This window comes from Jaculus jaculus, chromosome 9 (assembly GCF_020740685.1).
Source record: "Jaculus jaculus isolate mJacJac1 chromosome 9, mJacJac1.mat.Y.cur, whole genome shotgun sequence".
NCBI classification, from domain to species: domain Eukaryota; kingdom Metazoa; phylum Chordata; class Mammalia; order Rodentia; family Dipodidae; genus Jaculus; species Jaculus jaculus.
The window spans coordinates 28,353,553-28,381,449 of NC_059110.1; the positions used below are offsets into that span (position 1 = coordinate 28,353,553).

At 42.3% G+C, this 27,897-nt stretch overlaps 1 protein-coding gene across 1 annotated transcript; it reads left to right on the forward strand.

Moving 5' to 3' along the window:
• The first annotated feature begins 484 nt into the window (after nt 1-484).
• On the forward strand, nt 485-16,018 carry Il22ra2 (interleukin 22 receptor subunit alpha 2). The gene is made up of 5 exons (XM_004651318.2): nt 485-554; nt 5,347-5,482; nt 8,721-8,899; nt 14,542-14,711; nt 15,869-16,018. The coding sequence occupies exons 1-5, from the start codon at nt 485-487 to the stop codon at nt 16,016-16,018; spliced, it is 705 nt and encodes a 234-aa protein (XP_004651375.2).
• Nucleotides 16,019-27,897: the final 11,879 nt, after the last annotated feature.

Sequence of the window (27,897 nt, forward strand, 5' to 3'; positions counted from 1 at the left end):
GAAGCCAACCAAAAGGGGAGGAGAAGGAGTTATCAATGAGAGGCTCTGCCTGTTTCCACAACTGCCAGGGGCGTGTCAGCTACAAATGCCAAGCACATTACTCCAAAGTGCCACTGCCAACAAAGCCCTGGTCTCAGTTGGGTTCCCTTAAGATTCCTTCACTTGCCAGTGAGCAACTTGCATAATCGGTCCTACCCTGCCCTCAAGGTTTACTAGCCAAGTTCCCAACAAAAACAAACTTCCACACACATTTTTTTTTTTTTTTTTACTTATAGACACTCCTTCCCCGCCCCCCTCAGTTGTCTGTATGCTTTTCCCAGTAAAATAGTGCTACAAATTAAAATGCTTTTAAGAAAGCATTTGTCATTGGCTAATCCTACGTAGGGATGGTCCACTGAGAATGCCCCAGTTCCCTTTTCTGAGCTGTCTCCTCGTAGAAGGGAATGCTGGTGATGGTGACGGGCAAGGCGCACTTGCAACCAGCATGCCTACACACTGGTTCCTCTGTTTCCTCATCAGGTTGGTCCTGGCCGGCAGAGGAGGTGAGAGAGGAGGTGAGTGCCTCATTTGCTTTCCAGCTGCCCAGCTGACAGTCTGAGTCTGCCCAAGGCACAGTTAGGGATGACATCAATGTTGTTCTGGGCTTTGTAAAGAGTTCAGCTTTCTTAGATCACCATGGGTCAGGAGAGACAAGGGATCAATTTCTCTAGGCAGCCAGAATGGCTCCAGAGCAGCTCTGCACCCATGGGAGAACATCATAGGGCACTACTGGAGCTTCTTTTGCTCCAAAGGGCACGGCCATAGAACCCGGAGCCAAGTAGTCTTTAATTTCAACTAACATTTACTATCTTCAAAAAATAAGCAGTTTCCTTAACACCCTGTGTCTTTCCAGTTTCCTGATCTGTGCAGTGGGGATTATAGGTCGCTGTGAAGATGCAATGAGTTAATGTGCATGCTGAGTGCTAACAGCAATGTCCCTCATGGGACAGAGACACAAATGGTATTTACAGAAAGATCTTCAAGAGTAAATAATGTATTTTTAATATTTTTATTTATTTGTGTATGTGTATGTGTGTGTGAGAGAGAGAGAGAGAGAATGGGCACACCAGGGATTCTTGCCACTGCAAAAGAACTCCAGATGCATGTACCACTTTGTGCATCTGGCTTTATTTGTTTGTTTGTTTTATTTGAGAGCAACAGACGGGGGGGGGGGGGGCAGAGAGAGAAAGAGAGAGAGAGAGAATGGGCTCATCAGGGCCTCCAGCCACAGCAAACGTGCGTGCACCACCTTGTTCATCTGGCTTATGTGGGTACTGGGGAATCAAGCCTCAAATGGGGGTCCTCAGGCTTCACAGGCAAGCACTTAACCACTAAGCCATCTCTCCAGCCCCTTGCACCTGGCTTTCTATGGGCACTGGTAATTGAACCCAGACCAGGAGGTTTTACTTTATTTTTTTTAATTTTTTTGGTTTATTTTTATTTATTTATTTGAAAGTGACAGAGAGAGAGAGAGAGAGAGAGAGAGAATGGGTGCTCCAGGGCCTCCAGCCACTGCAAATGAACTCCAGATGCATGCGCCCCCTTGTGCATCTGGCTAACGTGGGTCCTGGGGAATCGAGCCTCGAACTGGGGTCCTTAGGCTTCACAGGCAAGCGCTTAACTGCTAGGCTATCTCTCCAGCCCAGACCAGGAGGTTTTTAAGATGAATGCCTTAACAGCAGAGCCATCTCCCAAGGCCATGAGTGTAGAATTTCTTATTGCCACAATATACCTCTCAGCAAGACCACTGGAATCCCAAGTCAATAGATGGGTACCGCAGGGTACTTTATGCTGACAAGCATAGGATTTTTTTTTTTTTTTTTTTTTTTTAGGTAGGGTCTCACTCCATCCCAGGCTGACCTGGAATTCACTATGTAGCCTTAGGTTGGCCTCAAGCTTACAACGATCCTCCTACCTCTGCCTCCTAAGTACTGGAATTAAAGGCATGCGCTACCACACCCACAAATAAAACATTGTTTGGTGACCATGCATAAAAGCAACTCCAGGCTGAATCTAATAGAATTCTTTAAACTGAAGTAGACTAGGCCTCTGGTACTTGGTAACAACAAGAAGTCACTTAGCAGGTGTTCAAGTGCCATCAAAATGACCCTGACTCTGCAACTCACCAGGTTTATACACAATTTTAGGCCGGAGAGATGGCTCAGAGATTAAAGGTGCTTGTTTGCAAGGTCTAAGGGCCTGTGCTTCAGTTTCCCAGTACCCACATAAAGCCAGATGCACAAAGTGGCGCATGTGTCTGGAGTTCATTTGCAGTGGCAGGAGGCCCTGCTGTGCCCATACTCTCCTCTCCCTCTCTAAAATTACTTTTAGAAATATCTTTATTGATTTTCAACCAGAAAGAGATGGAGAGAAGAGAGACAGAGAGAGGGAAAGGGTACTCCTCCAGCCACTGCCAAGGAACTCCAGATGCATTTGGCACCTTGTGCATCTGGATTTATGTGGGTACTGGGGAATAGAACCTGGGTTGTTAGGCTTTGCGGGCAAGTGCCTTGACCACTGAGCCATCTCTCCAGGCCCCCCAATTGTTTTTCATTTTTTTGTTTATTTTCATTTATTTATTTGACAGTGACAGAGAGAGAAAGAGGCAGAGAGAGAGAGAGAGAGAGAAAGAGAGGGAGAGAATGGGCGTGCCAGGGCCTCCAGCCACTGCAAATGAACTCCAGATGCCTGCGCCCCCTTGTGCATCTGGCTAATGTGGGTTCTGGGGAATCGAGCCTCGAACTGGGGTCCTTAGGCTTCATAGGCAAGCACTTAACTGCTAAGCCATCTCTCCAGCGCCACCCCCAATTTTTTAAACACACACACACACACACATATATATATATCTTCTTTAAGAGCAGTTTCCACATCTGGAAAGTTAATAATAACAATACCAACTTCATTTGATGGGTGTGAGAATGAAACAAGTTGAAAAGAATGAGCATGGTGCATGTTACATATTGAGTATTTATGTCTGTTCAATGTTCAATGGGAGTCAATAAGGAAGAAGAGGTGGAAGGAGGTGAAAGCATATGTTCACCTCTGATGATTCTGCCTTTCCCATTAGCTCCTCTCCCCAAGGCTTTGAGTAAAAGAGTGAGGTTGTAGAGTCAGCCAAGGAGCAAAATCACCTTCAACCTTTGCTGCTGGGCACGATTCCTTCACCTTTCCCCATCTTGGTCTTTAGATTGTATGAGGAAGTCTATCGGAGCACCTTCCTCATCAAAGAGCTGGTAAATTCAAAGAGGGAATAAAGGTAAAAAGTCCCTCAGGGCTCGGGGACAGAGCTCTATGCTGAGTTTGGTGGCAGTACTGAGGTTGTTTCAAAGCTCACAGAAGAAATCCAGACAAAAGACATGGAGGGCAGAAGCCATCTTTCTCCAACTTAGGCTCTCAATTCTATGTGGATCATCAAGTAGTTGTCCTTGTCATCTCCCAAGAACTTCTGGAATCTTTGTGTTTTAAATATGATTAAGCAGGTAGCGATTTGGGTGAGCAAAATTAACTGTGGTCGTGGTCTCTTTCCAAGGACACACCAGCATATACGTGCTTCGAGAAGCACTCAAAATACAAATAAAAATTAAATAGCTGGGCTGGAGAAATGACTTGGCAGTTAAGGAGCTTGCCTGCAAAGCCAAAGGACCATGGTTCGATTCTCCAGAACCCACATAAGCCAGATGCACAAGGTGGCACATGCGTCCAGAGATTGTTTGCAGCTGCTGGAGGCCCTGGCGTGCCTGTTCTCTCTCAATCTCTCTCTGTCTGCCTCTCTCTATTTCTCTCAAATAAATAAATAAATATTTTTTAAAAATTAAATAGCAATGTTAACATCATTTGGAAACCATCCCTTTCTCTTCACATGTCAAAAATTTTGGGTCCTGGGAGAAATTTTGCCACAAGTACCCTGCCTTCATCAGATTAAATGTGGGTAAAACTGAGTACTCGTGTCACATGATTTGAGGAATAAAATATAAGCCAAGCAAAGTCATTTTCTCTTCTGGCTGGGTTTGACTGGCTCCAGAACCTGAGGCCCTGTGGTAAGATCCTGAGGAGGTTTTGCTGAAGCATGGGCCAGAGTAGGGGAGCAATTCTGTTTTGGGGCTGGGATTCAGAAGGCAGGGTCTTCATCCATCTCTCCTCATGTTTTGCGCCTCAGTCATTATATCTCATCACTATGTGGGAAGGAAATTAGGACAATAATCTCTCAGGAGTCTCATTGCTCTACAGCTTGGAGAGAGCAATGGAAGGATACCACATAATTCTTCTACTCTAAAACACATCACTGGGCGATTTGACCTTGAGCAATTGCCTAGCATGTAAAGTCCTGGGTTCAATCCCCAAACTGAAAAGTAAGAAGAGTGAAGGAAGGGAAGGGAAGGGAAGGGAAGGGAAGGGAAGGGAAGGGAAGGGAAGGGAAGGGAAGGGAAGGGAAGGGAAGGGAAGGGAAGGGAAGGGAAGGGAAGGGAAGGGAAGGGAAGGGAAGGGAAGGGAAGGGAAGGGAAGGGAAGGGAAGAGAAAGGGAGGGAGGGAGGGAGGGAGGGAGGGAGGGAGGGAGGGAGGGAGGGAGAGGAAGGTTGTTTGTCATGAAACAAATTCATCACATTGACAAGTTAAAAATATCCACTTCTAGCTCTGTCTCCACTATCTGCACTTGGAGGGATTACCCCAGGGAATCCTGATGCAGGAAGTATATTAAAAAGTTCTTTAAAAAATTACACTGGGTAGGGTGGCGCATGCGTTTAATTCCAGCACTGGGGAGGCAGAGTTGGAGAATCGCCCTGAGTTTGAGGCCACCATGAGACTGCATAGTGAATTCCAGGTCAGCCTAGGCTGGGATCGAGTGAGACTCTGCCTTTAAAAAAAGAAAAAAAAAAACACCTTCTAAAAAAAATAAACATTTCAAAAAAAAATTTAAGGGCTGGAGAGATGGCTTAGTGGTTAAGGTGCTTGCCTGTGAAGCCTAAAGACCCATGTTCCACCCTCCAGACCCCACATAAGCTAGACGCACAAAGGTGAGGCAAGTGCAAGGTTGCATATATCCACTAGGTGGCGCAAGCGTCTGGCATCCGATTGTAGCAGCTGAGGCCCAGGTGTGCCAATTCTCCCTCCCTCCCTCCCTCTCTCTCTCTCCCTCCCTCCCTCCCTCTCTCTCTCTCTCTCTCTCTCTGTCTGTCTCTCACTCTCTTTCTCTTGCTCTCTCTCTCTCACACAAAATAAAAAAAATAATAATAATGGGAAAAAAAAAAAAACTTCTGCCAATAACAACAGGGCTCATTCAGTGTCCTGGGATTTCTTCTCTTATTTTAGAAAGTCAGACAGCCTATGAACCTCTGAAGCCTCAGAGGGTCCGATTCCAATCTCGGAATTTCCACAACATCTTGCATTGGCAGCCTGGGCGGACTCTTGCTGACAATAGCAGTATCTACTTTGTGCAGTATAAAATGTAAGTAAATTAACTTTTTTTTTTTTTTTTGTATTGACAGGGAAGGCCACAGAGTAAGTTCTAGAATGCAGTGGAGTGTTTTGGGATCTGAGATCTGTTTTGTTGTTGCCAGGGTGTGTGTGTGTTTTATAAGTTGAGAAGCAGAGACAGGGACAGAAGGCTGTCACATAAAGGCATGGCAATATGCGGTTTTTAGAACAGATACATCAACCCTAAGAAGCCCAGCAAGTAGACTTTTGGTTGTATTCCAGCCCATGGAGACCTCCCAGCATGAATGCTAGAAGCCACTTGCTTAGCTAGCACTGAGCCAGTACTCAGTCAAGGTTAAAATGGGCTGTGGCAAACATGAAAGTGACCATGTAAAACACATTTTAAATCCATCAGTTATTGTTTAGAGAAGATTTACTATCAAACAAAGTCTTTCCAAATATGAATGACTCCTATAGACATGTGCATACAATGGGGCAGGCTGCCACATGCCCCGCTTGTGAGATCTTCAATCTAGTTTTGCTGGATCATTGTCAAAACTCAGATATAATCAACTCTTTCCTGGGTCAAGACATAAAAACAACCACTCCTGACTTGGAGATAGCAACTTTCCTCCCCTCACATAGACTGAGGATCTGGCCAAGCATGAGAAGGAGGTACTACTTTTTAAGCTTTCCTGGCTTGTCATTGGAAATTCAGAACACCGGGGCTAGAGAGATGGCTCAGTAGTTAAGACACTTGCCTGCAAAGCCAAAGGACCCAGGTTCAATTCCCCAGTACCCACGTAATCCAGATGCACAAGGTGGCTCATGCATCTGGAGTTTGTTTGCAGTGGCTAGAGGTCCTGGTGTCCACTCTCTCTCTCTCTCCTCTCTCTCTCCCCCTCAAATAAATAAACTATTAAAAAAATAAATTTAGAAAATCAGATGTAGAAATGATCCAAAATATCTTACTCCACGAATTCACCTATGTTTCTCCAGCCTGGAGTAGATCTTAGCTCAGATTTTCTTATCAGTTTTATAAACTATATCTCTAGAAGTTTCCATATCTTTCATTGTTCCTGCTTTTCTCTACATATCTTGTTGAGCAACTATATTATGTATTAATCTTTACAATAAATATTATTCATTGCATAAGTACATTTGTACATGGCTTGAGGGGCTTTGAGCATATAGGAAGCAGACATTGGTACTCTTATTATACATCCTCTGAGGCAGTATAAATGAGACCAAAATGAATCTGATTGGGGCCAAAGTCATAAGTGGGTTATAAGGTGATTCACCATGAAGTTAATGAAGACCTTGAAGGAAAATTATAGTTCTTTTTCAATAAGCTCCAAGTTTATATAAACCTCCTATTCCAAAGTACCTGGAACCATTTCTGTCTCTATAGTGTTGTCAACAGCACAATGAAAATTTATAATTTTGAAAATTTCTATTTGATTATATCCAACTCATGTGGGTCTACTCTTAACAGCTGTCATTTTGGACAGGGCAAAAAGGAGGAATCGTAGTGAAAGAGAAGCAGTCATTTTCCTTAAGTTCCACTAGCAAAGACAATGTGCCATTAACAAATAATACTAGTCAGGCATGGTGGCACACATCTTTAATCCCAGCACTTGGGAGGCAGAAGTTAAGTGGATCGCCATGAGTTCAAGGCCACCCTGAGACTCCATAGTGAATTCCAGGTCAGCCTGGGCTAGAGTGAGACCCTATCTCAAAAAACCAAAATAAATAAATAAATAATACTAATGAATCATCAACTTGTGTTCCATGTGTGTGGATGGTTCTTTTTTTTTTTTTAAATTTTTTATTTATTTATTTATTTGAGAGCGACAGACACAGAGAGAAAGACAGATAGAGGGAGAGAGAGAGAATGGGCGCGCCAGGGCTTCCAGCCTCTGCAAACGAACTCCAGACGCGTGCGCCCCCTTGTGCATCTGGCTAACGTGGGACCTGGGGAACCAAGCCTCGAACCAGGGTCCTTAGGCTTCACAGGCAAGCGCTTAACCGCTAAGCCATCTCTCCAGCCTGGTTCTCTTTTTTAATTGTTTTATTTATTTATTAGATACAGAGGGTCAGAGGGGGGGAGAGAGAATAAGTGCATCAGGGCCTCTAGCCACTGCAAACAAACTCCAGACACATGTGCCACAATGTGCATTTGGCTAATGTGGTACCTGGAGAATCAAACATGGGTCCTTAGGCTTTGCAGGCAAGGGCTTTAACCACTAAGCCATCTCTCCAGCCCTGGATGGTTCTCTTTTAATCCTGATTCCATGATGCTATAGTCACTACATAGACTGCAGGGTGTAGAGACCAGCAATACTGGCTATTTTTAAAAATAACTTATTTACTTATTTATTTGAGGAAGAGATAGAGGAAGAGACAAACAGAGAGAGAGAATGGGAGCACCAGGGCCTCCAGCCACCGCAAACGAACTCCAGACGCGTGCGTCCTCTTGTGCATCTGGCTTATGTGGGTCCTGGGGAATTGAACCAGGATCTTTTGGCTTTGTAGGTAAATGCCTTAACCACTAAGCAATTCCCCTAGCCCCAATATCAGTTATCAGATGGTCTTGAAAGTTAGATTAGAAGCTATTCTGCGAGGAGGACCTTTCTCCTCAGCCTCTGCTCCCTGCTCAGCTCCATCACCTTCCTGCATTCCTCTAATGTGTGAAGAGAAGCGTGACTCTTTCCTTTGGAAGTTCCACCACTTCCTGGACTCAGTAGGTACCTTTGTCTCATCACCTTTCATGAAATCTTCCCCCGTCTCTCCCAGTCCCTAGTCACTGGACTTCCTAGGGAGCCCTCACTACAACCTCTACTCAGGTTTCAAAAAAGAGGTGAGCCTGTGTGGTTGGCAACTATCACCTGATAGGACGCATCAAGGCAACTTCTGAGAATCAGCTTTATACTCAACAGTAGGCTGATGAGAAGTAGGGGCGAAAAACCCCACAGTTGAAACCTCAGAAGCAGTAAGGATTCGAAGAGTGAGTATTTACAACATGGAAATTGGTCCATACACTAGTAGACATACGTGGCTAAGAAATACAGACAATAATAGTGAGACAGAAGTTCTCAAGGTTGAATTTATCTTTTGGCAAGCTAACACTTTGGTTAATGGGCAGGAATTTTTCCATATTCTTCAAGATAGTCCATCTGTATAAAAAAAAAAAAAAAAAAACACCAATAGAACAGAAGGGTCCTCAACTGGAGAAAAAAACCTGATGGCTTTGTCTTTCCCTGCTTTAGGTACGGAGAGAGACAATGGAAAAATAAAGAGGGCTGTTGGGGGACCCCAGCACTCTTTTGTGACCTGACCAACGAGACGTCAGCTCTGGAGGAGCCTTACTATGGGAGGGTGAGGTCGGCCCGGGCCGGGAGCTATTCAGGCTGGAGCCTCACGCCACGCTTCACTCCGGTGTGGGAAAGTGAGTTCCTGGGTGCTGCTCTGATTTTCCCTTTCCTGCCTTTGCAGAGCCTCTGGGTGCTTGGATAGGCCACTCCGGTCCATGCAATCATCCCACATGATGGATTTCTCCAGACTACACGACACACTGCTTTTATTACCCTTCTGGGGCAAACCAAATGCAGTGCTTGAGCCATGACCCAGTGTCATAGTTTTCACTACCCTGCCCGGACTGCAGCGACTCTGCTCTGACAGGTCGCCAGACTGTTATTTTAAAAGACAAAAGTATTTTTAGACAGCAGAATCCAAGTTATATTATCTAATCCTTCCTTCAATAAGAGGTTTAAGCTCCTGAAAATAGCCATGTTAGAAAAAAAAAATTGTCAATTTAGGAAATTAAGACTTTCAGTTGCCTCCTCAACCAGACCAGGGACTGGGAATGTAGCCGTGGAAGAAAGCTCACCTCCCTGCCTGAGACCTGAATTCGTCCTTGCTATAGAAAACAAAATGAGAGACCAAAACTGCATTCAGCATTCACTTCTGGATGAAGCTTATTTCTCTCCTAGTTGAGTCATAATCACAGAAGGCTGTATGGATAATCTAAGGTGTAAATTGTCCAAGTAACCATCACCAACAGGTTTCATAAAATATGTTAGAACCCTCCTCTTGGGCCAAGGCAGCCTGCTTGGAATTTTCATCTACTGCAAATCTCTATAATGAGGTTGTGTTTTGTTTTCTAGTTCAGCAACAGTATGCCAGTATTTAAAAGGGAAAAAGTATATTAGGAGAAATGGAGTGAGAAAAATTGGAATGTGTACATATTAAATATATGCATAACAAAACAGGAAAGAAAACACCAGTCCTTAGGTCTTTATAGTCACAAGGACTTGTGAGATTATAGTCACCATGAGTTCTTCCCTCATTTTCAGTCAGTGTTTATTTTACGGTCAGTCACCAATTTTCCCCTCCATTCATCAGGTGTCCCTTTGTTTTTTCTTTTGCTAACTTGACGTGATCTTATGGAAATTTTCTTATTGGTTATAGAAGTTCTAAGCGGCATCTAGAGGATAGTAAGCACACTTTGAATTCTCCCTTGTATAACAGCTCATTTTCCCCTGATAATCAGAACTAACCTTCATTCTCTAAACAACACAAAGAGCACCACATGGTCCAGAACTGTTCACAACTTCTGATTCTTTGCAATTTATTTGTGTTATAAGCCAGAGAAATTAAAAAACAAGCCTACGGTAGAGAAATTTCACAGTAATTCACTGCATGGAAAAGTAAGAGTCACCTTTCCCACTCTCACTTTTGATTCCTACATCAGTGAACACTATAAAAGAAACAATATCATATATTGGTCACAGGCTTAGAGCCTATGCCATTTCATAAACCAACTCAGTTTTTAGTTTTTTTTAATTTTTAGTTCATTTTTATTTATTTATTTGAGAGTGTCAGACAGAGAGAAGGAGGCAGAGAGAGAGAGAGAGAGAGAGAGAGAAGGAATGGGCACACCAGGGCTTCCAGCCACTGCTAATGAACTCTAGATGCGTGTACCCCCTTATGCATCTGGCTAAAGTGGGTACTGGGGAATTAAGCTTTGAACTGGGGTCTTTAGGCTTCACAGGCAAGCACTTAACTGCTAAGCCATCTCTCCAGCCCAGTTTTTAGTTTGTTTTTTTTTTTTTTAATTTTTTTATTTATTTGAGAGCGACAGACAGAGAGAGAAAGACAGACAGAGAGAGAAAGACAGAGGGAGAGAGAGAGAATGGGCGCGCCAGGGCTTCCAGCCTCTGCAAACGAACTCCAGACGCGTGCGCCCCCTTGTGCATCTGGCTAACGTGGGACCTGGGGAAGCGAGCCTCGAACCGGGGTCCTTAGGCTTCACAGGCAAGCGCTTAACCGCTAAGCCATCTCTCCAGCCCCAGTTTTTAGTTTTTAATGATATATTTCACCTTCTTATAGAGCCAGATATTTCTAAGCAAAGAGATATTTGGCAAAAATATTCCTATATGGGACTTGACTTACTTCTTACAAAAAAATCACTATCAATCCCAGCACTTGGGAGACAGAGGTATGTGGATTACTGTGAGTTCAAGGCCACCGTTGAGACTACATGGTGAGTTCCAGGTCATCCTGGACTAGAGTGAGACCCTACCTCAAAAAAAAAAATCACTATCATAAGCAAGTTATCATGGGGTACTGTGCCCATGAATAAGGTATTCACTATATCTGTTGGTGTGTGTAATAGCAGGAAATCTGCTGATAAAAGCATTAAAACAGTAGGGAAGTCGGGTGTGGTGGCGCACGCCTTTAATCCCAGCACTCGGGAGGCAGAGGTAGGAGGATCATCGTGAGTTTGAGATCACCCTGAGACTACAGAGTAAATTCCAGGTCAGCCTGGGCCAGAGTGAGACCCTACCTCGAAAGACCAAAAAGAAAAGATAAAAAAAAAAAAAAAAAAAAAAAAAAAAAACAGCAGGAAAACACCAATGTACCAGAAATACTATTCCAATATCACTTGTCTCTCCCAGTTTGACAGCACAAGAAAGGTAACAGCAACAGGGTCTCTTGCCGCTGCAAATGAACTCCAGACACATTTGCCATCCTGTGAAGTTTTTCACTATTTGGATGGTGTCATTTAAAAGACAAAAGTTTTTAAGTTGATGAAGCCCAAATTGCTGGGGTTTTTTTCTTTTATTGCTCAGACTTTTGGTGTCCAAAATGCTAATGCAGTAGAACTCATAAAAACCTCCCTTCTCCTCCCAGCCCTCTAATTAGCAGAAGAGAGGAAGAGAAATTGAACAGGCTAATCTGCAGCACCTTGTGTTTTGGCAGAACGTGAACTTCAAGCCCAGTAGATAATTCTCTAGTTCAGGGAAAGGATTCATGACTAAACTGGTGTGTCTCAATTAGGGGAATTTGTGGAGTAATTCATTACATTTAAGCTTAAATAGGGCAAGTTTAAACAAAGTATAACTCATTAGATCCAATAAGTAAGAATAAACAAGGACACAGACTGAGGTAAGAGGAGGCTAAGACCATCCTGTCAAAATAGGGATGGTGTGGAGTCCATAGGGTTTAGTTCTTTCTATAGGACCACTCCCTATTAAAAAAAGAAAAAGAGCAGTGTTCTTTCTTTTCCTTTCTTTTATTTTTATTGTTTTTATTTTATTTTTTGTTTATTTTCATTTATTTGAAAGCGACAGACAGAGAGAGAGAAAGAGGCAGATAGAGAGAGAGAGAGAGAGAATGGGCGCACCAGGGCCTCCAGCCACTGCAAACGAACTCCAGACGCGTGTGCCCCCTGTGCATCTGGCTAAAGTGGGTCCTGGGGAATTGAGCCTCGAACTGGGGTCCTTAGGCTTCACAGGCAAGTGCTTAACAGCTAAGCCATCTCTCCAGCCCTCTTTTCTTTTATTTTTTAGGCAGAGTCTCACTATAGCCCAGACTGATCTGGAGGTCACTTTGTAGCCCGGGCTGGCCTAACAGTGACCTCAGCCTTCCAAGTGATATTAGACGCCTGTGCCACCATGCCCAGGTGGCAGTATTCTTTAAAATTGTGCTTTTATAGACTGGAGATATGGCTTAGTAGTTAAAGTCATGTGCTTGCAAAGCCTAACAGCCTTGGTTTGATTCCCTGGTACCTACATAAAGTCAGATGCACAAAGCAACACATGCATGCTGGTTTAAAGTGGCAAGAGGCCCTGGCTTCTCTCTCTCTCTCTCTCTCTCTCTCTCTCTCTCTCTCTCTCTCCCTCCCCCCCCTTTCTACTTGCAAATAGATAAAGTTTTTTTTTTGTTTTGTTTTTTGAGGTAGGGTCTCACTGCAGCCCAGGCTGACCTGGAATTCACTATGGAGTCTCAGGGTGGCCTCGAACACATGGTTATCCTCCTACCTCTGCCTCCCAAGGGCTGGGATTAAAAGCATGTACCATCACGCCTGGCTGATAAAGTATTTTTAAAAGTGGTTTTATGCCAGAGCCCCACAGGTAAAGAGTAAAAGCACTATAAAAGAATTAACTTGAGCCATTCTTATATCAACGATGAGGAGCCTCACCCACTCTGCTGCCTCCTCACCTCCAGCTTGGTCCTTTTCCAGGATCCTATATTTATTTTATTTACTTTAAGAAAGATACATTTGATTTATGTCCATGGTGCAGTTCATAGAGTAACTCTGGTGTTTTAAAAGAGGTTACATTAATTGAAAAAATAATCTTATCCTTCTATTAAATCAACTTCTTATAAAATCAAGTCTGGTTTGATTAAAACGACAATAGTAATTACAGGTCATGGATCCAATTTATCTGTTTCTGTTTTTGTAATAGAAATTTATGGGGTATTGTCAAACCCTTTCATTCACATACTGTCTGTGGATGCTTTTATACCACAGCTAATAGTTGCAGCACATACCATTAGTTCACAAAGCCTAAATTAAAGTGCCTCTTTGGTCCTTTAGAGAAAAATATGTGTTGATGATGATAATATACAAGAACACATTCATGCATTGGGGGAAGACAGACCCCAGAAGTATTAATGATGAAGGAAATCAGTCTCACTAATAAACTGGATTACATTAAAGTTAAGAACTCATTTTCAAAAATTATAACATATGTGAGTGTATAAACTGAAAATTAAAATGAATACCTAAGAAAAATCTACACTTAGCAAAATTTTAGTGAACCTGGGGACAATTAAATGCCTAAAATTTTTATATTTCATTATTTATTTATTTATTTGACAAAGAAAGAGGGAGAGAGAGAGAATGGGCATGCCAGGGCCTCCAGCCCCTGCAAATGAACTCTAGATATGTGCGCCTCCTTGTGCATCTGGCTAACGTGGGTCCTGGGGGATCAAACCTGGGTCCTTTGGCTTTGCAGGTAAATGCCTTAACCACTAAGCCATCCCTCCAGTGCAAATGTCTAACATTTTTACATCACAACATATATAATATCCTGCCTGCTCTAATATCTTCCCCTAAAATTTATTCCATTTAATTTCTTTGAGCAATCACTATGGGTTTGGAATTGACAGATATCCTATTTTATTTTTAATTTATTTATTTGAGAAAGAGAGAGAGAGAAAGAGAAGAAGAATGGGTGTACCAGGGCCTCCAGCCACTGCAAACAAACTCCAGAAGCATGTACCACCTTGTGCATCTGGCTTATGTAGGTCCTGGGGAATCAAACCGAGGTCCTTTGGCTTTGCAGGCAAGCACCTTAACTGCTAAGCCATCTCTCTAGCCCAGATATCCTATTTTTAAAAATATTTTTATGTATTCATTTTCAAAGGGAGAAAGTGCAAGAGAAGAAATGGGCACACCAGGGACTGTATCCATTGCTAACAAACTCCAGATGCAGGTGCCACTTTGTGCACCTGGATTTATATCTGGGGAATCGAACCCTAGGCCATCAGGCTTTGCAAGCAAGTGCTGTTAACTGCTGAACCATTTCTCCAGCCCTGGCAGATGTCCTTTTAATGTGAAACAGAAGCATTGGTCTTTAGAAATAAAATTATCTCCAAAGAAACATTTCACGTATGTGCATTGTAGGCATCAGCAGTAGGTTTTCATAATGATATTTGGCAGGTTTCTGCATGTAACAATGACTGACTCTGACGTGTAAGGTGTGCGTGTGTAATAAGTCCTTTTCATTCTTTCTTCAGCCACACTAGACCCTCCAGTCGTGACTGTGACCCAAGCTAATGCATCTTTGCTGGTGGGTCTCCATGCTCCAAATTTGCCATATAGAGACCAAAATAGAAAAAATATATCTATGGAAGATTACTATGAGTTTGTATACAGAGTTTTTATAATTAACAACTCACTAAAAAAGGTACGTCCGGATAAAAAGATGTTAGCATTTTTCCATTGCTTATTAAAATTTCAGACATTTATATGTCATGTATTCATATTTTATCTCCTTATTTTTTCTGCCTTTTTATTCTCTCATTATCATTAATAAGCAGTCAGTGTGTGCATCACAATCAGAATTTATGAGTATATGCACTTGTGTGTATGTATGTGGGCATGTATATAATGTATATGTGTATAGACATACATGTAATGTGTGTTGTGTGGACATGTGTACAATGTGGTGGGGACATGTGTAACGTGCATGTGGACATACATCTGTGGACATGTGTGTAATGTGTGTGTCATATGTATGCATTGCCCTTCAAAACACTCAGCTTACAAATCCACTCAATCTTCCTTGCATATGTAGAAATTGGTATTAATAATATTTAATTTCATTGGCCTGCCATTAATGTGTACTTTTTATTGGCTTGCACATCTTATTTACTTTGCTAGGTTTTGAATCTTAGCATTATCTATTTACCAATTTTACTATGGTAATTTCCTGTTAGAGAATCCACCATCAATGTCTTCATCGAGGTTTGGTGGTAAACACAAGGTTCCTGTTATAGAAAAGTTTCCTTTGGTTAGAAGGAGGGAAAACCCCATTCAAAATGGGTCAGATGAAAAAGAGGAGAAGCTGGGAGTTTATTAGGAGATAACAAGCTCTCTCATGGAGCATTCAGAAGCAGGAAACTAAGCGCCACCAGGTTTTGTCAGAACAGGAAAAGGTGCACCGGAAGTGAGTCCAACTCTCTCTCTCTCTCTCTCTCTCTCTCTGTCTCTCTCTCTGTCTCTGTCTCTCTTACTTCTTGTGGCACTTCTTCAGTTATCTCTGCAAGTCCCCACCATTCTCCTCACTGCAAGGTTCAAATTCTACAATGTGACATTCTGACCACTGGGTTGGTCCATGGTTTAGTACTAAGGGAGAAGCTAGGTGATGTGGTGCCAGCTCGGCCACGCTACTTTACTGGGTTGTGGCCCAAGGGCTCTAGGGAACAGAGTTGTGTCTGGGAAGGACCATTATGACCCATTGACTATGGGGATCAAATACAACTCACAGATTTTAACAGAGTTAAAGCAATTCAGTGACTCACTGGAAACCATTTAGCATCTGAATTTTTCCCCTTCACGCAGGAGCATAAAGTGTATGAAGGCACTCAGAGGGCTGTTCAGATTCAAGCCCTCAAGCCTCATTCCAGTTACTGCATAGTGGCAGAAATATACCAGCCCATGTTGGACAGAAGAAGCCAGAGAAGTAAAGAGAGCTGTATGAAGATTCTATGACTGCTTTGGAGAACTCTGCAATGTGGAAATCATAAACACTCTGATAATGAGATGGCTCACGTGTGAAGAATCTTATAGAACTTTTCTTTTCATATGTTCTTAAAGCAATTTCCCCACCTTTACTTGTTAGGAACCTCTGTATTTATCCATACTTCCTTTATCTTTTACTTATAAAGTAAATCCTAACAACATCCCTCAAAACTTAGAACTTTAAGAGGCAAAGAATAAAGGGTTCTCGAAAACGTAGAACTCTATTCTTGAGTGTAGCATCCCTAACAAGAGTCTTTTCTTCACCTAAACAGAAAAATAATAATCAAGAAACAAGGAACAATAGACATTTATGAAATGTTAAGGTTATTTTCTACTTTTTTATATTTTATTTTTATTAGTAATAGACATAGTTAGTATATAAACAGCCCAGGTTGGTACCATTCTTACCCTCATCCATGTCCCTTTTCCAAAGGGACCCATTTAAAAATGAAAATACAAACTGAGGTCATCCTCAAGCAGTCAGCTTTCAGCCTCTATTGTACCAGTGGCTTTGCCATTTGTCTGCCAATTTAGCATTTTATTGAATGACTATTTCTATCTTATATAACTAGATATTCTGATGTTTTTATTTCCTGTTATATTTTTGTATCGTGAACCAAAACTTGAATAAAAATTCTCTTATCATATCTGATTTGATACCTAGATTAAGATTATCAACAATAATAGCTACATATTGAATGGAGTCCCTTCAATATAATTTCCCTTCATTTAATGCATGCTCACGTTATGATTATCTTTTCTGATTTTGTTCACTTTTAATATTGCCTTAGAATTTACCTTTGTTCTTAAAACTGGATGTAATATTTTTCAATAGCAAAAGTACAATAAACCTTAGCCTCACATCTATGGGGGACCCTATGAACCCCATTCTCCTGAGCAAAGAAAGCTGCCTTCGTCACCGGGGGCTAAATCCTCTTGCATAGGTCATTAAACTGAATGTCACCTATCTTGTGAGATGTGTATCAGAGAACATGTGTACAAGTCATTAGTGAAAATTGCTACAAAATATAATTTTCAAACAATACAATCCATACTTCTGGTTATGTGCATGAACAATAACAAGTGGACCACAAATCCAAAAATGCAGGAGGAAGATTAAAAAAAAAGCAAGAACTAGAAAATGGGTTTATTATGGAAACACTGATTTGAACATAGATATAGAGGATAAAAATATGACTTTTGTGTACCTTTTTGAAGTAGCAAATTTTCTTTTCTTTTTTGTGTCCTATTTTTTCACCTTTTGAACTTTAAAAAAAAATGAGGTTTGGAAAGGCTTTCTGAGATGAAGAGAAAGAAAACGGAGAAAGTACAGAGAGCTTTTACCATGTGGAAGGTGGGAGGGGGCAGGAGGCCTACATGGAAGAGGGATCCCCGTCTCAGGCCAGAAGGGCCAAGATGAGGGGCACTTACCAGAGCACGGGCCTGTAAGTTCAGGAGTGGACCCCCAAAAGAGAGAGAATTTTTTTTTTTTGAGGCAAGCCCAACAGACTGACCTTTATTATTTATTTATTTATTATTTTTAATGTGAGAGAGCAAGATCAAGCGTGAGAGCGAATTGGTGTACCAGGGCCTCCAGCCCCTGTAACTGAACTCCAGACATGTGTCCCACTTTGTGGGCCTGTGTGACCTTGTATGCTTGCATCACTTTGTATGTCTGGCTTACGTGGGATCTGAAGAGTCAAATATGGGTCCTTAGGCTTCCTAGGCATGTGCCTTAAGTGCTAAGCCATCTCCCCAGCTCTTCTTTTGTACTTTTATGAGGAGGATGATTACTTGAGCAAGTGGGTTGTATGGAGAATAGGGATTCTGTACCGTTGCAGCACTCTGTGCATGGAATTCAGTAGTCCTAAAACCTTACATTTAAAAAAACAATTGTAGTTGTTTCATGAATGCGATTACATAATATCAAGTTTTGCTCGGCTTTGGTTTTGCCTTCATGCCTGAGCACTTGGTCATGCTTAGACAAGCAGGAAATACTTTGTGGGAATGACTATGGTCACATTCTTTATCATGCTTGGAATACATTGTCGATGTTATTTTAATAAATATTTGGCATCTGGCTTTGCATTTTGAAGCTGTTGCTTGGGCTTTTACAAGAAGAACTTCGTGATTGAGTCTGTCTGATGAAATCCCACCTGGGCATCTTATTCTCACACTAAGTTCCAACCAAGGAGCCAGGTGATTAGGGCCCCTGGCACTCACGGAGTGCGGGCAAGAGCACTCACTGAGCATACAGGACGATCAGATGGTGGTTCCATGACAACAGCTGTCAGGCCAGAAGCACAGGAGCCGTTTTTGTCATGTCCCTTACTCCAGAATTGATATTAAACACATCAATAAATTCCACTGAGGCTACCTCAAAATAAGACGCCTTCTAACTACCTTATTCCAGGCACACCCCCAGGATGATGACTTCCAGCATTGTGCCCCTTGCTCGGCCAGCATCCTTGTAATTCAAACAGGGTGCCCTTGAGCCCTTGAACATGAATCTTAGACCTTCAGTGGCTTTCCATTTCATACAGGTCAAAACCAAAGTCCTTAGAATGGTCTCCCAGGCCCTGAATGATCAGTTTCCTGCTATCACTGTTTTCTGAGACGCCGGTCAGCCCCTAACCCTCGCCTTGCTTGCGTCCTTTAGCACAACAACTCCACCGCTTGCCCTCAAGGACAACCTCTGCACCAGCTACATTCTAGAAGTGTGTGCTGTTGATATTCATAAGTCCACTCCATCAGGTCTTGACTGGAAGATGCCTACTCACTGGTGTTTCTCTCATCACCTACCGCTTGCCGCTCTCTCCCCCTAGCTCTCTGCTGACCGCTTTAAGAATCTCCCATCCTATGGAATTTCCACTTTGATCTCATTTAGTGTCTTCTCCTCATCTACTAAAGCATGGGCATGATGGTTTGGATATGTTGGCGCCAGCTGATGACACTATTTTTTTTTTAATTTTTTTGGTATTTTTATTTAGTTATTTGAGAGTGACAGACAGCCAGAGAAAGAGGGAGAGAGAGAGAGAGAGAATGGATGCACCAGGGCCTCCAGCCACTGCAAACAAACTCCAGATGCATGCACCTCCTTGTACATCTGGCTAATGTGGGTCCTGGGTTAATTGAGACTTGAACTGGGGTCCTTAGGCTTCACAGGCAAGTGCTTAACCGCTAAGCCATCTCTTCAGCCCCTGATGACACTATTGAGAAGTGATCTGGCATGAGGGTGTTGACTTCAAGTATTTATTTATTTTTTTTAATTTTTTTCAAGGTAGGGTCTCACAATGGCTCAGGCTGGCCTGGAATTCACTGTGTAGTCTCAGGGTGGCCTCGAACTCATGGTGCGCCTCCTACCTCTGCCTCCCTGAGTGCTAGGATAAAAAGCATGCACCACCACGCCAGGCTTCAATGAATTATTTGACTGAAGTATTCACAGCTGAATGTTCTGTTGAGATGTGTGCCCTCCTTGGTGGAAGGAGGTCACTGAAGGAGTGGCTTTGATGGGTAGATCTTATCTTTGTCCCCTCCTTTCTCTCTCTGCCTCCTGGCTGCTTGGAAGTTAGCAGCTGCTCTCTATCAAGCCTTATCATACTTCTAAAATACAGAGACAATGTGCTGGAGAGATGGCTTAGCGGTTAAGCGCTTGCCTGTGAAGCCTAAGGACCCTGGTTCGAGGCTCGGTTCCCCAGGTCCCATGTTAGCCAGATGCACAAGGGGGCGCACGCGTCTGGGGTTCGTTTGCAGAGGCTGGAAGCCCTGGCGCGCCCATTCTCTCTCCCTCTATCTGTCTTTCTCCCTGTGTCTGTCTCTCTCAAATAAATAAATAAATATTTTTTAAAATACAGAGACAAGTGACTATGGACTGGAACTATGAGCCAAAATCAATCTTTCTTTCTTTAAGTTGATTTCCTCAGATATTTTGTTAAAGTGATGGAAAACTGATTGGCACCGCAGAGTTTCCTGTCTCACTTGGCATAGCTTTTGCCAAGACCTAGCTTCATTGCAAAGACCTGTCACACAGTAGACACTTACTATGTAATTCAGTGAATTAATGACGCCAAAGGAGAAGCACTGCGCTCATGAATGGGAGGTCAGGTGAGCAGGGGGAGGGTTTTCCTGTAACTTTGTACCACCTGCTGCCGCATCTTCATCCACCAATAAGCTTAGGAGAAATAACAAGTCCAAGATATACAAGGGCCATGTCTTGAGCAGTTCTGCTGCTGTACTGGAGTTATTTTAGAATAATTGTCCTTCCACCGACTGAATATCCCCCCCTTGGCTAATGACCAAGTCCACAAAGTCCTGCCCCAGATTTTATTCAAAAGGTGAGACAAAAATTGAGACTACCGCTGGGCGTGGTGGCGCACACCTTTAATCCCAGCACTTGGGAGGCAGAGGTAGGAGGATCCCCATGAGTTCAAGGCCACTCTGAGACTCCATAGTGAATTCCAGGTCAGTCTGGGCTAGAGTAAGACCCTACCTCAAAAAAAAAATAAAAATGAGACTATCAAAAGGATATAGCCACATTGACAGAAAGGAACCTTGGAGAAAGTCCTTAGGACAGGGTTGAGGTGAGGGAATGAACCCTTTGAAAGCTCAGATGTCAGCCTGAAGAGATGGTTCAGTAGTTAAGGGTGCTTGCTTGCAAAGCCTGACAACCCAGGGTTTGATTCCCTAGTTCCCATGTAGAGCCAGATGCAGAGTGGCACATGCATCTGGAGTTTGTTTGCAGTGGCAGGAGGCATTAACATGTCCATTATTTCTCTTTCTCTCTTCTGCTCTCTTAAATAAATATTTTTTTAAAAAAAAACCCTGATGTCCTATAAGCATGAGGCCTTTTTCATTTTGAGAAGGATCGAAGTTGTTTGAGGCAGGGGCATGAGAAGAAAGCTGACTTTGTCATGCTATAAGATGTTCCAAGCACTTACCTACTGTGCGGCTGTCCATGGGATAGTGATGAAATTAAAGGGACGGTTCCAATAGTCAAACAAAACATGGGATTTCTTTAATGGTAGAGGATATGGAATGTTAAAATGGAAGAGGTCATCTAGACAAGGGTGAAACTCCTGAGACCCTTGTATATTCCCCACTAAGCCATGAGGCTGTGTCCACTGCCATTTGCTTAGAATAAGCCTTTCTGTGTGAGAAGCCCTCTGCATCATGCCCGGAGGAATTAATCCTCTTTGGGTTCCCTTCTCATCTATCCTATTAAGGGTTTGACTGAGGACCTGTCTGCTCACCAAAGCCCAGACTGGTGGCTTGACTGTGAGAATAGATGCATTAAAATCACATTTTCAGGTAGACTCTTCAGCAAGTCCAGGCTTACAGCTGTGTGAGCTCTATGCTCACATACACCTCAGTTTTTCAGTGCTCACACTTGGCTACAGACAGCCATAATTATTCCATTTTCCAGGTGAGTTTCTTTCAGGTTCAGTTCCACAGCATAAGCTCTTTTATCAGACCCTCTATAACTCCTTCTAGATCTTTATACATATAGACTTCCCTTTAGTATCTTAAATCAAATAATGTCAGCTTTACTCTGAACTTGGTGACTTTTTAAATGTCAAGATTTTGAGGGGCAAGTACTGATCTTCAAGACAACAAGCTATGGAGACAGAAAAGTCGGATGAGACAATGGAACAGCTGGGTGTCAAACAGGAGCAGAACCTAACAGTGCATAATTGGAAGATACATATTCACTAGAAAGATCTCTTCAGTCCATATATTTATTGTCTATTCAGTCATTAATAAATGCTCATATCTGAGTTGTTTTTATGGTTATATCAATTTCTATTCTAGCTTTATTTCAAGGAAAGCACCAAACCAAAACTTATTTTATAAATATAAGGCCCCATTTTTTTTCCCTAAAAGTTGAGATGATGTCCAATTTCTAGTGAACTCTAAACAAGCTTCTTAAATGTATAACCATTTTCAAACAATTACATGGAAGTAATCAGTTTCCTTAATTCGTGCACCAAAGAAATCAATGAGCCTGGGTCACATGTTGTTCATGGATTGCTGAATTTCCTTGGTTTGTTTTCTCCTACTGGCTTAGATAATGATCCCTGGAAAGGATCTTTTGTATAGGCACAATGGCAAAATGTCCCACCCAGCCTATTGCTAGATGCGAATGAGGTTGAAAGACCAAGATTGATGTCTAAAGAACAAGGGTGGCCCTATGAGAAGCCCTTTACTGCCTGTGGTCCAAAGATGGATATTCCCATTTCAGCTAAGACCTCAGTCCCTTTCCATTTTCTCAATGGCTGTTTGCTGCACACACCCCCAGAAGCAGGCCAGACTAAGGGCTGGCCCACGGGTCTGTCCTTCCGTCTTAGGAACCCTGTGCTTACCTCCTTCAGATCCCTGGTCAGAGAAAGAAAGTAGCTAGTTACATTTGCTGGCACTGTTACAAAGAGGTGCCACGTACCTGTACTTGGGGCTTTTAACTGTAAATACACTGAGTGACATTGACTCTAGACAACACTGCAACCGCACATACTTATTTGAGGTAGAAATGGTCAGTTCCCTGCATCCAAAATCATACCAAAGTTGAGAGTCCTGGAGTTGGCTGTATTTCACTTTTGAATTGAACTTGTAATGTATACACGTATGTTTGCAGGTATGTGTGCAGGCCTGTTTATATGTGTGTGAGTACACATTTGTGTGCAGACGTGCATGCACATGGGTGTGCAGATGGAGATCAGAATAGACACGGGGCGTCTTCCTCAGTCTCTTTCCTTCTTATTTATGGAGACAGGGGCACTCACTGAACCCGGCCAAGCTCAGCAATTCAGCTAGTCTAGCCAGCTCCCAAGCCCTGGGACTGTAGGGCAAGTGCTTCACTGACAAGTGAGCTGTCTTCCCAACCCCAGTAGTTTTAGACATTTTTCCTCTTTTCAAACTTACCCATCATTTTTCTCACTTACCCTGAGATTCTCACATGACATTCTCAGAGCCAAGTTCACTGGCTCTCTCCCCTTCCTATTTCTGTTCGTGACTATATCAAAGAGATCCTCCCTCCCCTACAAATAGGCACAAGGGGGTCACCTTGTGGAAACTGACTCCCATCAGATATTCAGAGCTCTTTTCAGCACTAATAGGAGGGGCCTCTGCTCGAATGATGTTCTATGAAGATCAGCTGAGCCCGAAGCTGCCCAAGGCAGCTGGCCCAGGAGATGGGTAAAGCCCAGCAGAGAACAATGTTGGCAAGGATAGCGGAGCAGAACGGGAAAAGCTGACCCTGATGCTAATCACATGAATCCACCTGTGCTGAGTATAAGAACTGTGGAATCTACGTGGTCAAGTTAATAGTTTTTTCCTCTTACTTTACTTTGACTTGAATTTCTATCACTCTAAACAGATGGGCATTGGCTAACAGGACAATAAAAATGTCTTGGCATGCATTATGTGTGGCCTTAGCCAAAGTAAGCATTCCCCATGTCTTTTTTCCTTTTCAATGTTCAAAGGAACATTGCCAGAAAATACTTCTTTGTGCAAGGGACAGAATTTATGCTCTCGGGCACTTGGGAAGCTCTCCAGGAGTGTGTGTGCATATTTGGGTCGGGACTCTATTAGAGGTGGTGCCAATCAAGGTCTTGTGTGTTCATCAAATTCTCAATTTGTTATGTCACTTGGTCTAACTTTTTAGCTTTCTTGGCACCAAATCCACGTGGAATTTCACTTCTATTCACTTTCTTAACAGCAACGCAAGGAGACTGTGTCATATGGTTCAGTGGTCATGTGGCTATGTAAAGACTATACCAAAGGGCCAATAGTTCTTTTTGTTCTGCCAATGTAATATTAAAGGTTAAAAAATCTTTTCTTGAGCCAGGCGTGGTGACGCACGCCTTTAATCCCAGAACTCCCAGCACTCAGGAGGCAGAAGTGGGAGGATCACTGTGAGTTCAAGGCCACCCTGAGACTACATAGTGAATTCCAGGTCATCTTGGGCTAGAGTGAGACAACTCTACCTCGAAAATAAAAAACCAAAACCCTTTTCTTAGAGTTAAGGATGTTGCTCAGTGGGTAGAATGCTTGCTGGAGCACATGAAACCCGGGCTCAGTGCTAGGTTTCTATGTACTGGCTGTGATGATGCACTTATATAATCTCAGGACATAGAGGCAATAGGTTCAAAAGTTCAAGGTCATCTGCAGCTACATAGTGAGTTCAAGGCCCATCTGGGATACATGAAACCCTTTATCAAAAGAGAAAGTATTTTCTTGTTAAAACTGAGCCAGGATCTTGCTCTGTAGCCCAGGTTACCCTCAAAGTCCTTATCCTTCTTTCTGCCTCAACCCTCCCCAAGTACCGAAATTATAGTCATGTCCCACCACACCTGGCTCAAAAAGCCATTTGGGGGCTGGAGAGATAGCTTAGTGGTTAAAGTGCTTGCCTGTGAAGCCTAAGGACTCAGGTTTGATTCCCCAGTACACAAGTAAGCCAGATGCACAAAGCGGTGCATGCTTCTGGAGTTCATTTGCAGTGGCTGGAGGCCCAGGTGTGCCTGTTCTCTCTGTATGTCTTTCTTCTCTGTATTTCTCTCTCTCTTTCTCTCTCTCTCTCTCACTCACTCACTCTCTTTCCCCTTGCAAACATAAAATAATTTTTAAAGCAATTTTCAGAGGTGAGGGGAAGGGGGACAAAAAAGCCATGTTCATCAGTTTTCAAACTCAGACCAGGAATATTATATGGCTACTATACATATCATTTTATATGGTTGGTTAGTGCTGGTGAACTCCAAAAGATGACTCTGCAACACAACAGGGACGTCTTTCTTGGCTACTCAGATTCCAAATCTGGTTCTCTGTGCTTCCAACTCCCAAAGTCATATAAATAATACATAAATAACTCCAGATCCACATTTTTAATGCTGGGGGTGAACCCAGAAATCAATACATCCAGGATTGCATCTCCACTGCCCATTCTTTTCTTGGTAAATAGATCCCACAGGTAAAAGTGTATACATCTAAATAACTTATGACATATGTAACTATATGCATATGTAAATGTGTTTTTCACTGTGTTACCACTGACCAGATAAAAATACACCATAGGGTGGTTTGAATTTAAAATGCCCCTCATAGAGTCATGTGTTGGAATACTTAATCCATACCTAGTGGTTCCACTGGGGGAAGTGGTGAAATCTTCAGAGAGAGAGACTTGCTGGAGGAAATATGGCACTGGGGGTTGGCCTTGACGTTTTATAGGGCAGCCCCACTTGGTGCTTCTCTCTCTCTCTTTTCCCCTTTATTCCTACCAATGGGACTCCAGCTTCCTGCTTCCTCCATACATTTCTTCCTGATTAACTCCCCCTTGAATTTTTAAGTCAAAAATAAACTCTTTCTTCCCTTGCTTTTGGACAACTGTTTTGTCCCAGCAATGAGAAAGTAATATACACTAACTACCTTTTGACTATAGTGAATATGTTTCAAGACCCTTAGTTGATGTTGGAAACCATAGATAACACTAAATCCACGATATCTATTCTGTCTATCATCTATCTATCTAAATATGTTTTCCCATACATACATACCTATGTAAAGTTTAATGTGTAAATTTTCTAGAGTAAGAGATTAATAACAACTAACACTAAAATAGAATAACAATATACTAATAGAATTATGTAAATGTGTTTTCTCTCTCAATGTAGCACCGATAGGTTGGACAAATGGATAATTCATGTCCTAGATGTGGTAGAGTGGGACAGTACGAGATTTCATCCTAGTATTATTCAGACTGTAGAATAAAACTTGTAAATTAGCTGGGCGTGGTGGCGTCTACCTTTAATCCCAGCACTCAGCACTTGGGAGACAGAAGCAGGAGGATCACTGTGAGTTTGGGGCCATCCTAAGACTACATAGTGAATTCCAGGTCAGACTGGACTACAGTGAGACCCTACCTCAAAAAAAAACAAAAAAAAACTTAAATTATTCATTTCTGAAAATTTCCATTTTCTATTTGCAAACTGTGTAATTATAATTAATTGAAAACTAGGCAAATAGAATTTCAGATGAACGGAGAGTGCTACATAGACTGTTTCCAACACACCAAATACTCTATGTAGAGCCATCCCTCTTAATATCCCCCCCCCGACACACACAGTATGTAATTTTTACCATATCACTGCTTTCGTTCAATGTCATGTCTATAAAACCACCCATATTGTAGAATGTATTGACAGTTCATTTGTAAAAAAAAAAATAAAAATTAATGTAAGGCTGGAGAGATGGTGTAGTGGTTAAGGTGCTTGCCTGTGAAGCCAAAAGGATGCAGGTTTGATTCTCCAGGTCCCACGTAAGCCAGATGCACATGGTTGGGCATACATCTGTTGTTCGTTTACAGTGGCTAGAGGCCCTAGCACTCCCATTCTCTCTCTCGAATAAATATATAAAAATAAATAAATCAGAAAAAATTAATGTACAGAGTTCCTTCATCTATTTACAATGGAATCCATGCAATTACTGCTTTTCAGTAGGCAAGCATAGATTCTACTGGCTACATAGCCAGGAATAGGCCACTGGGGTTGAGTGTGTTTTGCTTCAGTGACTATTGTTCTAAATTGGTTGTCTCAATTTCTATGTGCAGCATTATAACAGCAATATAAGGGAGTGTTGCTTTTTCTATGTCCTTGTAGATGTCTGGCAACGTTAGTATTTTTAATTTCAACTATCCTGGTAGATGTGTCATATTTCATGTGTGTATATGTCTTTAAAAGTCTATGTTAAAGATGTAACTTATGGGCTGGAGAGATGGCCTAGTGGTTAAGACATTTGCCTGCAAAGCCTAAGGATCCAGGTTTGATTGCCCAGGACCCATGTAAGCCAGATATAAAGGTGACACATGCATCTGGAGTTTGTTTGCAGAGGTTGGAGGCCCTGGTGCAGCCCTTCTCTTTCTTTATCTGCCTCTTTCTCTCTTTTTCTTGTTCTCTCAAATAAGTAAATAGAAATAAAAATTTTTTTTAAGATTTAACTTATGTCTAAAGCAATCAAGAAAAAAGTAAAATTTGTTCAGAAGATTATAGACAATATGGAAATATTTAGTCATTCAAAGAAATGAATACTAATTTAGATTCAAACTTGGCTGAAGAATTACAGACCAACTAAGCCATAACCTTTAGGGTTATATTTTTCTATAGGGAGTCATTTACATGTCTACACAAAAACTTCTGTCTCGTTACTCTGGAGAAAAATGTACACGTCAGTCAAGTTTATTTTCAAAAGTTAACATTTATCTGGATGTTATGAACTAAACCCTTATATCCCTCATACTACAGTACTTATGTTGAAGTCACAATATTTGATGTCATGGTACCAGGAGGAGGGTCACTGAAAAGGTGATTAGGTCATGAGGGAGGTAGAGCCCTCATGAATGGGATTAATGCCTGGGTTACTTACTTCCCTCATGGAGCTTGTCAAATGCCTGCCAAGAAACAACTTCAGGGAGAAAGGGTACAGTTTGGCTCTCACTTTAAGAAGGGATTAGTGTTGGGTGTGGTGGCGCATGCCTTTAATCCCAGCACTAGGGAGGCAGAGGTAGGAGGATCACCATGAGTTCGAGGCCATCCTGAGACTACATAGTGAATTCCAGGTCAGCCTGGGCTAGAGTGAGACCCTACCTTGAAAAACAACATAAATAAAGAAAGAAAGAAGGGATTAGTCCTTCACAGTGGGAGAGTCACGGTAACAAGAATGTGAGAAGGCAGGTGACTTTGCATCCACATTCAGAAATAAAGAAAGATGAAATTTACTGCTCAGCTCACCTTTTCCTTTATATTCTCTTGAGACAACAGCTCATGAGATGATGCCATTCATATTCATAGTTAGGGGTTATGCTCCCT